The 13,826-nt window shown below is 39.1% G+C and overlaps 1 protein-coding gene and 1 long non-coding RNA gene across 4 annotated transcripts in view; one reads left to right on the forward strand and one right to left on the reverse strand.

The window, feature by feature from the left end:
• LOC133537423 (uncharacterized) overlaps nucleotides 1–1,283 on the reverse strand; it is a 32,710-nt gene extending 31,427 nt beyond the window's left edge. The window contains exon 1 of the long non-coding RNA XR_009802697.1: nucleotides 1,124–1,283. This is a non-coding gene — a long non-coding RNA (uncharacterized LOC133537423). The remainder of the gene's footprint in view (nucleotides 1–1,123) is intronic.
• LOC133537403 (ras-specific guanine nucleotide-releasing factor 1-like) overlaps nucleotides 1–13,826 on the forward strand; it is a 71,891-nt gene that overhangs the window by 30,694 nt on the left and 27,371 nt on the right. For all 3 annotated transcript variants that reach the window (XM_061878423.1, XM_061878413.1, XM_061878417.1), the window contains exons 12-14: nucleotides 2,432–2,574; nucleotides 2,765–2,847; nucleotides 2,997–3,245. In XM_061878423.1, coding sequence (XP_061734407.1) covers nucleotides 2,432–2,574; nucleotides 2,765–2,847; nucleotides 2,997–3,245 — 475 coding nt within the window. The remainder of the gene's footprint in view (nucleotides 1–2,431; nucleotides 2,575–2,764; nucleotides 2,848–2,996; nucleotides 3,246–13,826) is intronic.

Genomic DNA, 13,826 nt, shown 5'->3' on the forward strand with positions numbered 1-13,826 from the left:
AAGATAGGAATCTATATGTTAAAAATGCATGTATATTCATTAAAACACCTTTAGCATGTGAACAAAAACTGCAAAATAAATAAATATAAATTATATACTGTTTATATAACTGTATGTATGTACGTATATATGTATATATATATACATATATATACATATAAAAAAATATATATACATATATATATGTGTGTGTGTGTGTGTGTGTGTGTGTGTGTGTGTGTGTGTGTATGTATATGGATATGAGGTAGATCACCTCGACTTGGTCATTTATTAAGTAACTGATTAACGTTGAAAAACTTATTAGGGTGTTACCATTTAGTGGTCAATTTTACGGAATATGTACTGTACTGTGCAGTCTACTAATAAAAGTTTAAATCAATCAATCAATCAATCAATCAATCAATGCCTACTGAGCCTATGGTGCTGTTAAAGTTATTGTGGCTAAATTTTCCTTATTTTTTTGTATTTTGATGTATTATTATTAAATATATATTATTGTTTTAGTTGCTTAAGAGATATTCCTGGCTCTGAATTTGCTCATTGATATTTGTATGTTTTTGTGCATTATTTGTTGCCGTCATTATTAAACGAACAGATTACTCATCAGTTACTCAGTACTTGAGTAGTTTTTTCACATCATACTTTTTACTTCTACTCAATTAAATATTTGGGTGACTACTCCTTACTTTTACTTGAGTAATACATATCTAAAGTAACAGTACTCTTACTTGAGTACAATTTCTGGCTACTCTACCCACATCTGATTACTTTATAAATTGTATCAGACACATTGGTTAAATTAGCACAAAGGCACTTATCGAATCAGTATCGCTTATGCAAACCTGAAGTGAAAGAACGAAGGAAAAATAAAATTGGAAACATAATCTTTTGTTTGCCACTATTTCCCGCTGGCTACTAAGAGCTTTATAACCAAATGTGTCCGAATAGCTGTCTGGGAAATTTCTCAAACCCACTGCGAAGTATTTTGCCACAATTTGCTGTCCGTGAATTACTTCCGGAAATGGTGTTCAATCTGCGCATGCGCAGCCACCATTCCCGCCGTCAGATTGGTTTTCGTCAAACTAAGTACTGTACACAGAAACGATTCGGCGGTGAGACTTACCAAAACTCATTTTTCTCTTCTTATTCGTACTTGGGGTAAAACTTACTCAAAAATGCAGGGAAAAGTCAGTGTTGGTCATGGTCCTAGTTTGTTGATGTTTGCAAAATCTGACAATGAAGTCTGACGTACTGGTTTGAACCAGGTAATTCGAAGGAGCCAAATTGGATATAGCGCCACCTACGTTTGCGGAGGCTCCTGTGCATTAATGCTGTGGCAACGTTCATCAAGTAAGCAAATTTATTTGTATTTTTTTCAGGATATAATCATGTGAAAAAATTTGATAAGTCATTAATTTAATGTCATCATTTAAATTGATGCTTACCGTATTTCCTTGAATTGCCGCCGGGGCGCGAATTTATTTAAAACCTCTTCTCACTCCTGTGCTTACCAAAGGCATGCGGTAAAAGTAAGCATGTACTAATTGTTTTGAAACGTCTTCTCACTCCGGCACTTACCAAAGGTATGCAGTAAAAATTTAAGTGTGATGTAAGCTTGGACCTTAAATCCTACTTAATAGCTCTTAATCTTCTTCACTTTATGCGATTTCAAATGACCAGTATTGAAATCAGTCTCCGCCATTTAGAAAATGATGACAGGAGAAGTATCACTCGTGACGTCACGAGTTTGACCAGGCGGTAATACTAAGCATGCGCTAATTATTTTGGGAAGCGAGTTTGACCCGACAGTAATTCAAGGCAGGCGCATACAATATGCCCTGCGGCAATTCAAGGAAATACGGTATTCTAATATAATTTCTATATTGTTTTTAGGCAGCTTGTTTGTGTTGATTGAATGATTGAAACTTTTATCAGAAGATTGCACAGTTCAGTACATATTCCGTACAATTGACCACTAAATGGTAACACCCGAATAAGTTTTTCAACTTGTTTAAGTCGTGGTCCACGTAAATCAATTCATGGTGCACTACTGCGTCTGCCTCAGAGTCAGGAGACAGGGTTCGAATCTCTTGGATAACTTGATTTGGCATATTGTTCCCGTGCTTATGTTGGTTTTCTAGGTCCCCAAAATCATGCATGTGAGACTAAATGGACACTCTATATTGTCCAATGCTATGAATGGGAATGGTCTATTTGTGCCCAGTCCAGGGTGCATCCCACCTCTCGCTCAAAGTCAACTGGGATAAGCTTCAGCTTATGTAGGACCCTAATGAAAATGAGCGATATAGAAAATGTATGTTTTTTATGTTAGCTTTAAATGTTCACTGTATAGGTGCACAAAAATGCTGACAATTATATCATTTATTTTTGATGTGATGGATGGATGGATAAAATCTTGTTTACAATATAGCCAAAGTGGAGCGTAGTGGTCAGGACACCGAGCACCTGGACTTTAAAGTGATCGTGGAGCCAAAAGATGGGCAGCCGTACACGGTCATCCTGGTGGCTTCATCCCGACAAGAGAAGTCTGCGTGGACAAGCGATATCAGCCAGGTAAATACCAATAAATGTCACTACCGGGCTGTAAAGTGCTGACTTTACAAGGCCGGAAGAGGGGGATGTTAAACTGCTGGCTGCAAAACACTTGTATACTGTGTAAAGAGTCACAGCAGGGTCTTCAGTTTGATATGCGCGAAAGCTCAAACCCCTCTCTTCTGCTCTTTTTTGTCTATCTGTCTTCTAGTGCATTGACAACATCCGCTGCAATGGTCTGATGATGAATGCATTTGAGGAAAACAGTAAAGTCACTGTGCCGCAGATGATTAAGTGAGTGTCAACAGTCACTTAATCATACCATACAATATACAGTACATGCACAACAAAGAGGATAAAGCATGGCAGGAATACCCACATCATGCAAGTACAGGGTCATTTTGCATCATCGTTCTTTTGGATAAATGCATTGCACTCTGCAGATCCGACACCAGCTTATACTGCGACGATGTCGACATCCGCTTCAGCAAGATGATGAACTCCTGCAAGGTGCTCCAGATCCGCTACGCTAGCGTGGAGCGCTTGCTTGAACGGCTGACCGACTTGCGCTTCCTCTCCATTGACTTCTTGAACACCTTCCTCCACTCTTACCGGGTATTCACGAGTGCGACGGTCGTGCTGGACAAATTAATCACCATCTACAAGAAGCCAATCAGCGCCATCCCTGCACGGTGAGTATTGTCTAAAAAATGGACCTTGGATATTACTTAGAGTGGTCTAAGTATCTGTCACAGTGTCAACATTATGTCAGTATTTAGCGTTAGTTCCACTTGTATCAAGCACTGCCATATTTCTTTTGGGCATGGAATGTAGTTCTTCCACTTCCTCAAATTATGTCACTGGCAGATGTTAGACAAATTGTGCTCCTCCATCTTCCTTCCACTCGTGGATGTCCCATAGGTGCTCCCATGGGTTCAGGTATGAATACATACTTTACTTGGTACTTATATTATCTTCAGCTTCTTTAGCAAGGAAGATGATCATCTTGGTAGAGTATTAGGACTCGTTATCATGTTCGAAAACTGTGATGCGTCACGGTGTACCAAGGGAGGAGATCCTGCTCTGCCTTACAGTGTCGAAGTAAATATTGAACTTCAATGAACCGCTGCTCTCCAGTGCCGGTGTCCTGTCAAATTTGGCTGCTTCATTGAAAAAAGCAACCAATAGAGTAACACGGTTGTGGGGTCGATTAAATTATGCTACAATGTGATAATTGCTGTCAAATTTTCTTTTACACGCGAATTGATTAACGTGGACCCCGACTTAAACAAGTTGAAAAACTTATTCGGTCGTTACCATTTAGTGGTCAATTGTACAGAATATGTACTGAACTGTGCAATCTACTAATAAAAGTTTCAATCAGTTAATCAATCAATGCTGTACGGTACTTGGGAACGACTCCTCGAAGTTCGGTGGTGCCAACGCAACCAATGAATGTTGTTGAAGCTCACTCACTGACTGCTTCCTTTTTTTCTTTTTCTTTTTTGTCGTAACCAGTAACTTAGGCAAATCATATTGTTGATGTAGATGCCCATATTTGTTCTACATATTTTGTACTTTACAAAAGAGAAGTGTGGGGTACTTATTTTTTGCCTATTTGTATTTGACTTTATTAAATTGATGTATATTAATGTTTAAAAAAAGGAAGACAGAGGGGAAATTGCAGGAACAAGAAAAGGATAAGACAAAGAGACATCAACAGCAAAAACAGCACAACATCAGCAAATACGATATGTACAAATATGATACAAAAGTGATAGCAGAGGTAAATATTTATAACACAAAAATGACAATGAACATTACTGCACTACAAATGGAGCAATACAAATAACAATATAAATAGCAGTGTTGATAATGAATGATAATGATAATTACCTCTATTATCAACAATACAGTTGTTTCAAATGCAACAATACAAATATGCAATGATAACTTAAATTACAGGCAAATAAAGCAGATAAATGGAGGGGGGGTTAATACAAACTTGTATTAACCTTGTAGGTTGTTATAGCAACTATAGGTCAAGTTTTGTCAGTGTTACCAGTTACCCAGTTTCCCCAAGGGGAACAACGTTAACATATGTTTGATAAAACGTGAATGCATGCATAAGTGTATGTATGCATATGTGCTTGTATATGCACTATATGTGTATATGTATTTTTGTACAGTGAATGTGGAAGCGAATGTACCCATGTATGTAGGTAAGTACCAATGTGTGCGTGTATGTACAGCATGTATGAATGAATGTATATATATGTATGAATACTTGTGTGTACGTATGTACTGTTTGTCATTAGTTTTTTCATTTACTTTATTAGTCCCCGAGGGGAAATACAGATTTTCAGCACAATCCCATTCAAGAGCAGACATACATTACAGGGAGACAGAACAGGAACGCTGACGGGTCAGCTAACTTACGGCGCCCATTAGAAAAGTGGGAAAAGGTCAATGCTGTGGGGGTGGGAGACTATGGGCTCCAGACTAAGGCCAAGAAAAAAAGCTCAATAGCAGTTAGCACACTTGCTGGAGAAGCCAGCAAGTGACCACACCCTACGCGGGCAGAAGGGCGGGATGCCCCGCCACGAGGGGCCTAGAGACTTCCGGCTTCTAGACTTCTATAGCCTTGGCCGCGAGCGCCCTCTAAAGGTCCGCTAAAAATATATATATGTTTCCCAGCTATTGGCTGTATGGGCTTCAGAGGTATTCAGTTGTAATACACTTTTCCACCAATTGTGGCAGTAATGACATCAAACAAACAGCAGTGGTTCTCAAATGGGGGTACGCGTACCCCTGGGGGTACTTGAAGGTATGCCAAGGGGTACATGAGATTTTTTTGAAAATGTTCTAAAAATAGCAACAATTCAAAAATCCTTTATAAATATATTTATTGAATAATACCTCAACAAAATATGAATGTAAGTTCATAAACTGTGAAAAAAATACAATAATGCAATATTCAGTGTTGACGGCTAGATTTTTAGTGGACGTATTTCATAAATATTGATGTTAAAGATTTTATTTTTTGTGAAGAAATGTTTACAATAAGTTCATGAATCCAGATGGATCTCTATTACAATCCCCAAAGATTAAGTTGTTGATTACTTCTCTGTGTAGAAATTTTTATTTATAATTGAATCATTTGTTTATTTTTCAACATGTTTTTAGTTATTTTTACATCTTTTTTTCCAAATAGTTCAAGAAAGACCACTATAAATGAACCAATATTTTGCACTTTTATACAAATTAATACATCAGAAACTGATGACAGAGTGCTGTATTTTACTTCTTTAGCTCTTTCTTTTTCAACCAAAAATACTTTGTTCTGATTAGGGGGTACTTGAATTAAAAAAATGTTCACAGGTGGTACATCACTGAAAAAAGGTTGAGAACCACTGGAATAAGGTGTTGCTAAAGTCATAGAGAAGTTTATTAAGTGCAAAAAGTTTGACTAAAGTGGTGAAGCTGTATTTTAATTTGTACTTTAATTGTATTGATATTTTAATTCAGTAACATATCATGACTTCCATCCATCCATTTTTCTACTGCTTATTCCTTTTGGGATCGCGGGGGGCGCTGGTGCCTATCTCAGCTACAATCGGGCGGAAGGCGGTGTACACCCTGGACAAGTCGTCACCTCATCGCAGATATCATGACTTTATTATTAGTATTTATTATTACTTTAGTTAGAATTTTTTTATTTTAGCAAATAATAGTTTGTAAGTTGTAATAAATAAGTGTAATACATTCAAATACATTTGCACATTTATTTTTCATCAGTTTTTAGATTTTACATGATGTTTATTTAGGAAACATATTATTATTTATTTTTAATTTAGTTAGAATGTATTAATTTTAGCAAGGCATAATTGTATGTAAAATTAATCTTTCATCAGTTTTTATGAATCCCTTCATTTACAGTATATTTGATTCACATTTATTTTTGTAATCAGCCTGCCCTAAGCCCTGTTAATAGCCTTTGTGATTAACACATGCTTTCATGTCATTTGACAAGGTTGTAAACTGTAAATAGGTTATAAATAATTGTTGAATATGATTAAAATCAAGAGTAAGATTACTAATTCAGTGTTAATGTTTGAGCCCCTATGTAGTGGAAAAGATAAGCCTTGATCTAAAGTACATTACAGTATATTCAAGTTAGAATGTTATAGTGTTGCTATACATTGCGAAAATATACTGTACCGTATTGGAACAAAAATGCTTGCTGAAAGTGAGGGGTGTCCTCACTTTTTTGAGATCTCTAAGGTTAGTGAAAGTTAGCAGGTCAACTGTCACATTAATAACTGTAACGATACATATTGTATTTTTGTCATCAGCCGTTGTCAGTCCACTGCTGGACGAAAGCCTCAGCATGTTTCTGCCATTTGGCGTACTTTTCATGCTGGTTATTAGCCTACACCTTCCACGCTGGCTTGGTGCGGGTTGAAAGGGGTATTTTATATCAGAGATCCTTCTCCTAGACTAATTGCCATACTGGGCTGTTGAACTTAGTCTGTCCTGTTTGTTGTCCGCGCCCCATTTACCCAGGGACCCGCTCAGCTTTATGGCGCTGACCGCCCGCCAGTCACAAGAGAAGGTGCAAACGGTTCTTTGTGTGCATTTTATAGACGTTAGTTGGGACTCACTAACCCCATACACAACCTCCCATCTCATGCCTGGATGTAGTTTAACGTCATACCCAGTACACCATTCATGTATTCAGCATAACATATTGTATATGTTATGCTGAATACCGTTTGAGTTTCAGGGTTTATCTTAAAACCGGTGGATTATAGGGACTTCTTTGATTATTTATTTCGAATTACTCCACATATTTATGCACTACAATAGACTGTGGAGGCCGGGAGTCTCAAGCATGAAATAAATATTTGTGTATTTAACTGTGTGACTGTATGAATATGTTATCTGTAAGATTCCAATTTTTTTTTTGTTAACATTTTGTTTAAGAAAAATCGCTGAATTTGCACATTTCCGACTTGGGATCAGGCTGTGACGAGTCAGATCTACCCTCTGTTTGCGCAATCTTTCATAAACCAAGTTAGATGGCGCTAGCCATGAACCTCTTTGCACATCAATGCAAGAGACCAATCTCACTAGTTAGGTTGATTTACAACTTAAAGGCCTACTGAAACCCACTACTACCGACCACGCAGTCTGATAGTTTATATATCAATGATGAAATATTAACATTGCAACACATGCCAATACGGCCTTTTTAGTTTACTAAATTGCAATTTTAAATTTCCCGCAAAGTGTCATGTTGAAAACGTCGTAGTATGATGACGCGTATGATGACGCGTGCGTTTGACGTCTCGGGTTGTAGCGGACATTATTTTACAGCCCGATCCAAGCTATAAGTAGTTTGCTTTAATCGCATAATTACACAGCATTCTGGACATCTGTGTTGCCGAATCTTTTGCAATTTTTTCAATTAATAATGGAGAAGTCAAAGTAGAAAGATGGAGGTGGGAAGCTTTAGCCTTTAGCCACACAAACACAGCCGGTTTTTCCTTGTTTAAAATTCCCGGAGGTGAAGCTTTACTATGGATCAGAGCGGTCAAGCAAACATAGATCCCGACTACATGTCTACCGGCAGTTTTCGGTGAGAAAATTGTGGTATAAAGTAGCCTCTTATCGGAGATCAGCGGAGATCAGCGGAGATCAGCGGCGTGACTTCCCTCAGAGACTGTGGTGTCAAGACACCCGTGGCCACACCCCTCCGACTTCAGGTACTATTTAATTTCACTAAAACACTAGCAACACAATAGCAGATAAGGGATTTTCCAGAATTATCCTACTAAATGTGTCCAAAAATATCTGAATCGCTCTCACTTGCCCTCGCCTGTTTTTTTGTTATTTTCTAGTCCTTCACTATCAATATCCTCATCCACGAATCTTTCATCCTCGCTCAAAGTAATGGGGAAATTGTCGCTTTCTCGGTCCAAATTCCTCTTACTGCTGGTGACTCACATTGTAATTGATTAACGTGGACCCCGACTTAAACAAGTTGAAAAACTTATTCGGGTGTTACCATTTAGTGGTCAATTGTACGGAATATGTACTGTACTGTGCAAACTACTAATAAAAGTATCAATCAATCAATCAAAGGAGCCCTACAACCAGTGATGTCACGCGAACATCGCCGGCGACTTCCGGTAAAGGCAAGGCTTTTTTATTAGCGACCAAAAGTTGCGAAATTTATCGTAGATGTTCTCTACTAAATCCATCCATCCATCCATTTTCTACCGCTTATTCCCTTTCGAGGTCGCGGGGGGCGCTGGCGCCTATCTCAGCTACAATCGGGCGGAAGGCAGGGTACACCCTGGACAAGTCGCCACCTCATGGCAGGGCCAACACAGATAGACAGACAACATTCACACTCACATTCACACACTAGGGCCAATTTAGTGTTGCCAATCAACCTATCCCCAGGTGCATGTCTTTGGAAGTGGGAGGAAGCCGGAGTACCCGGAGGGAACCCACGCATTCACGGGGAGAACATGCAAACTCCACACAGAAAGATCCCGAGCCTGGATTTGAACCCAGGACTGCAGGAACTTCGTATTGTGAGGCAGACGCACTAACCCCTCTGCCACCGTGAAGCCCCCTCTACTAAATCCTTTCAGCAAAAATATGGCAATATCGCGAAATGATCAAGTATGACACATAGAATGGACCTGCTATCCCCGTTTAAATAAGAACATCTCATTTCAGTAGGCCTTAATGCTCTAACTGAGTCAACATGTGGAAAAGTGTATGTTTCTTTATTAATGAGACTAATTGCAAGGTGCTGTTTGATTAGATTCTAAATGGGGGTTGAGCACCCCTAAAGGTAGAAATCTTGGTTTCACCTACTTTATATCCCTATACATTTTTATCATATAGTTTTGTGCTATATCTCTTGGTAATTTCATAACAACTTAAAAACTAATTATTGAACTCACACCCTTTACCTGGATCTACAGCTAAAATGTTTTTTGTTCTACATTCATCCATAACTGTAAAGTTTGATAACTTTACATATTTGAAAATGACCCCGCCCCTCCAAAATGTTGACAATGTATCCGCCCTATCACATTGGATTTGCTGTCCATTCCTTCTACGTCCATTTGAGGACGTCACACGCCTTTCCTTATACACTCTTTTATTTCTCTTTCAACAAGTCTGACCATCCCTCTCTTCGCTGCGCTGTCGTCATGACAACCATTTACTTTGCTGCAGGACCCCACCCTCTCCTCATCGTCTCCCTCCCTTGTACCCCCTTCCCTACCCTTCCCTACCTCCTCTCATCTGCAGCAGCTCCGCGGTATTAAATGTTGATGGTGGTGTTTTGTACTCCATCACCCCCACCCCTCCCTTTTTTGTCACCCATTTCTCCTGCTTTCTTTCTCGTTATTATATCTCCCATCCATCCCCTCATCCCATCCTTTTTTTAAACACATGACATGAGCACATAACAGCACAGTGGAGTGGCGGTAGCGCCGTCCCACTCACCCACACACACACATCCAGCAGCCTTCACTGTGGAGAAATCCATATCACTATGTCACTGACTCCAGCCTATCTCTGTCCTCTTCTTCTTTCCTTCACTGCACCTCTCTCACTCGCTCCCTCTCTCCCTATACCTTCCCTCTCTAACCGTGTCTCAGTGTGCCTCCCCCGGGCTGGTTGCTGTTGGCAGCACCCGTGCCTTCCAACGCTGTCACTTGACAGGCTATTTATAGGCCTTCAGAGGGGGTGGCTCTCAGTGCAAGGAGGATGCTGTCTTAAACAATGTCGCTTCAATAAAAAGAGGCTGGAGCTCCCAGGCTGCGCTGTTGTTGTCCGATGCCGGTCCCTCCATTTACACACACATCGTCATCGTATAATCCTGTGTATCCTTTTTTTAATACGAACTAAATACCCCTAAAAATGGGTCCTTTATTACACAAAAAATACTTTTTCCACAAAACTTTTTGCATCAGTAGAATTAAGGAGTTATAATTTTTTGAGTGGATACACTTATTTTTAAAACATTTTGCCTACTTTCTAATATAGGGGTCTCAAACTCAACTTACCTGCGGGCCACTGGAGGTAGAGTCAGGGTGAAGTAGTCCCTTCAGAATAACCTTTTACTTAATTTGTTATCTACGTCTACCAGCAGCTACAGTGGGGTAAAAATGTATTTAGTCAGCCACCGATTGTGCAAATTCTCCCTCTTAAAATGATGACAGAGGTCTGTAATTTTCATCGTAGGTACACTTCGACTGTCAGAGACAGAATGTGAAAAAAAAACAGGAATTCATATTGTAGGAATTTTAAAGAATTTATTTGTAAATTATGGTGGAAAATAAGTATTTGGTCAACCATTCAAAGCTCTCACTGATGGAAGGAGGTTTTGGCTCAAAGTATCACGCTACATGGCCCATTCATTCTTTCCTTAACATGGATCAATCTCCCTGTCCCCTTAGGAGTTGAGTGTATACCAAAAAGTTCTCTTTTGGTTTCATCTGACCACATGACATTCTCCTAATCCTCTGCTGTATCATTTATGTATCCATTTTAGTATAAACTCAACTTGTCGTGTTTGGAGGAAGAAGAATACTGAGTTGCATCCCAAGAACACCACACCTACTGTGAAGCATGGGGGTGGAAACATCATGCTTTGGTGCTGTTTATATGCTAAGGGACAGGACGATTGATCAGTCTTAAGGAAAAAATGAATGGGGCCGTGTATCGTGAGATTTTGAGCCCAAACCTCCTTCCATCAGTGAAAGCTTTGAATGGTTGACCAAATACTTATTTTCCACCATAATTTACAAATAAATTCTTAAAAATTCCTACAATGTGAATTCCTGGATATTTTTTTTTTCACATTCTGTCTTTCACAGTTGAAGTGTACCTATGATGAAAATTACAGACCTCTGTCATCATTTTAAGTGGGAGAACTTGCACAATCGGTAACTGACTAAATACTTTTTTGCCCCACTGTATAATGATCCTGAGCTACTGTATTTAGGGATGGGTACCTTTCACATTTGAACCATTGTGGTACCAATTCCTGGTACCTGGGGCAACGTGACTCAGATGGTTCAGGGTTCTTGGTACGAATCCAGCTTACGCCGTCCTAGTCACTGCCATTGTGTCCTCGGTCAAGACACTTCACCCACCTTTACAGCAAACACAAGACATTGATACAACGTTGATTATACATACACATTCTTTAAAACTGACTTCCTTATTTGTAAACTGAGACAATGTTGATGTCTAACGTTGGATCCAGGTTGACCAAAATTCAGTGGTCAAATCAACGTAACAAACTCACATTGATCAAACATTGTCAAAAAGTGTGTTGTTACAACGTTAAGTTTGGGTTGCTCAATGTCAGGACCTTATTCAACGAGTTCTCAATGTTGTTTCAATGTATTGTGCCTGCTGGGTTGCCTCCAGTGCAGCCCACTCTGGCGTTTGAATGTGAATGATGGCGGTCGGAGAGGCCGTAGGCGCTAATTGGTAGCCACATTTCCGTCAGTCTATCCCAGGGAGGCTGTGGCTACAAATGTAGTTTACCACCATCAATGTGTAAATGTAGAGTGAATGAATGATGGGGCTCTCAGTGTAATGTAATGCGCTCTGAATCACTAGAAAAAAGCGCCACATGAATCTATAATTACTTTTTTGTTTGTTAATGAATGTTAATTGTTTGATAATAAAATATATTTTTTTAGTACAACATTTAACTGTAGTTTTTAATGATAATTGTGCTTTCCAGTTTTTGTATCGGGTTTTCTCGCACTTCTGAGTCTCATAGGCAAGTACTATATAGCAGACTTTGCATGCAGTTGCCTATAGAAGTACCAAATGTGTTACTCATTCCTAGGTATGGTGGGCCTTAAGTCCAATGTAAATGTAAAATTTAATGTAAAAAGTTTATATTTTGACCCTGTTGAGTTCCTTAACAGATGGTCAGAGGCACTTATAGGAAGTTGCTCTTTGTGTTGTTGCCCAGGGAGTTTGTAGTGCTGTAACTTTTGTGTTTGCGCCGTTATTACGATTTGTGTCTAGTAGGATTCAAGATTGTCGTTTTATATTTACCGTATTTTCCATTCTATAGAGGACAACGTTATTTAAGTCGCACCCACCGAATTTTAGAGAGAAAAAAATGTTTTTACATATATTAACTGCACCGAACTATAAGCCATAGATATATACACCTGTAAAAAATATTTTGTAAATGTTTATTCACATACTCTAATTGTTTTCAAAGGTCACAGTACAAGTGCTGATCAAACAAAACAGAAGTAATTGTCTAAACCCACTCGCTGCGAAACCTAGCGTTCCAATCAGCTAATTAGACTCATTAACTCCACGGCGATGTTTTGGTGAATTTACTTAACTGAAACAATACAAAAAGAATGCCAGTGTAAGTTCATAATACTAACTTAGACACTTGTAAACATGTTAGCATATTTTCTAATGCTAACAATGCTGTCTTAATTACATTTCAAGAGCACGTACAAACATGCATGAAAAAACTCCTACAGCCATCACAAATGGGACGGTTTAGCAAGTATGAATTGTTTTAGATATACTGTGAAACTTACAAACCTTACTTGGAATAGTGAATGAGGAATCCTTTTGAGCAGACACACTATGGATGGTTGTACTTCCGGTTAAAGGCACCAAGCAAAAAGTACTTTTCAACTTGCAACACCTGCAGTGAGTGAACTAGTCCAAAAGATGGCGCCGTAGCACAAACAATAACACACCTTTTCAGTGCCTCTGTCGGTGGAATATGAAAGGTAACTACTACACTATGGCCAGTAATGAAGAACAAGCCATAAAATAGCCATACATTTTTATAAGTTGCAGGGTTTAAAACCTCCCACCCAGGGTGTGCGAGCCGCAATTACACTTAACTATGAAGTTAAAGAGGGGCCCTATAGACGGGCCTGCGATCCTCAAGTTTGAGACCCTTGCTCCAATGTCAAATGCACACACCACTGAATACAAATATAACTAATCTTCTCCACAATCCAATTGTCAGCCATTCGAAACAAATTTAAGTAAGTGTGTATGTGATTAATTAAAGAAGATACTGCGTTACCATAAATGAATGAAGAGTAATCTTAGTGTTTTGTTTTGACGGCCGGATGGCAGCGCGCTTTCAACAGGCAAACATCACGTCACACGCCAGTGTGATGATAGTTACAGCAATATGCTCTGCGTTCTTTGGAACAAACCCCAACTGAACT

This window comes from Nerophis ophidion, linkage group LG02, assembly GCF_033978795.1.
Source record: "Nerophis ophidion isolate RoL-2023_Sa linkage group LG02, RoL_Noph_v1.0, whole genome shotgun sequence".
NCBI lineage: Eukaryota > Metazoa > Chordata > Actinopteri > Syngnathiformes > Syngnathidae > Nerophis > Nerophis ophidion.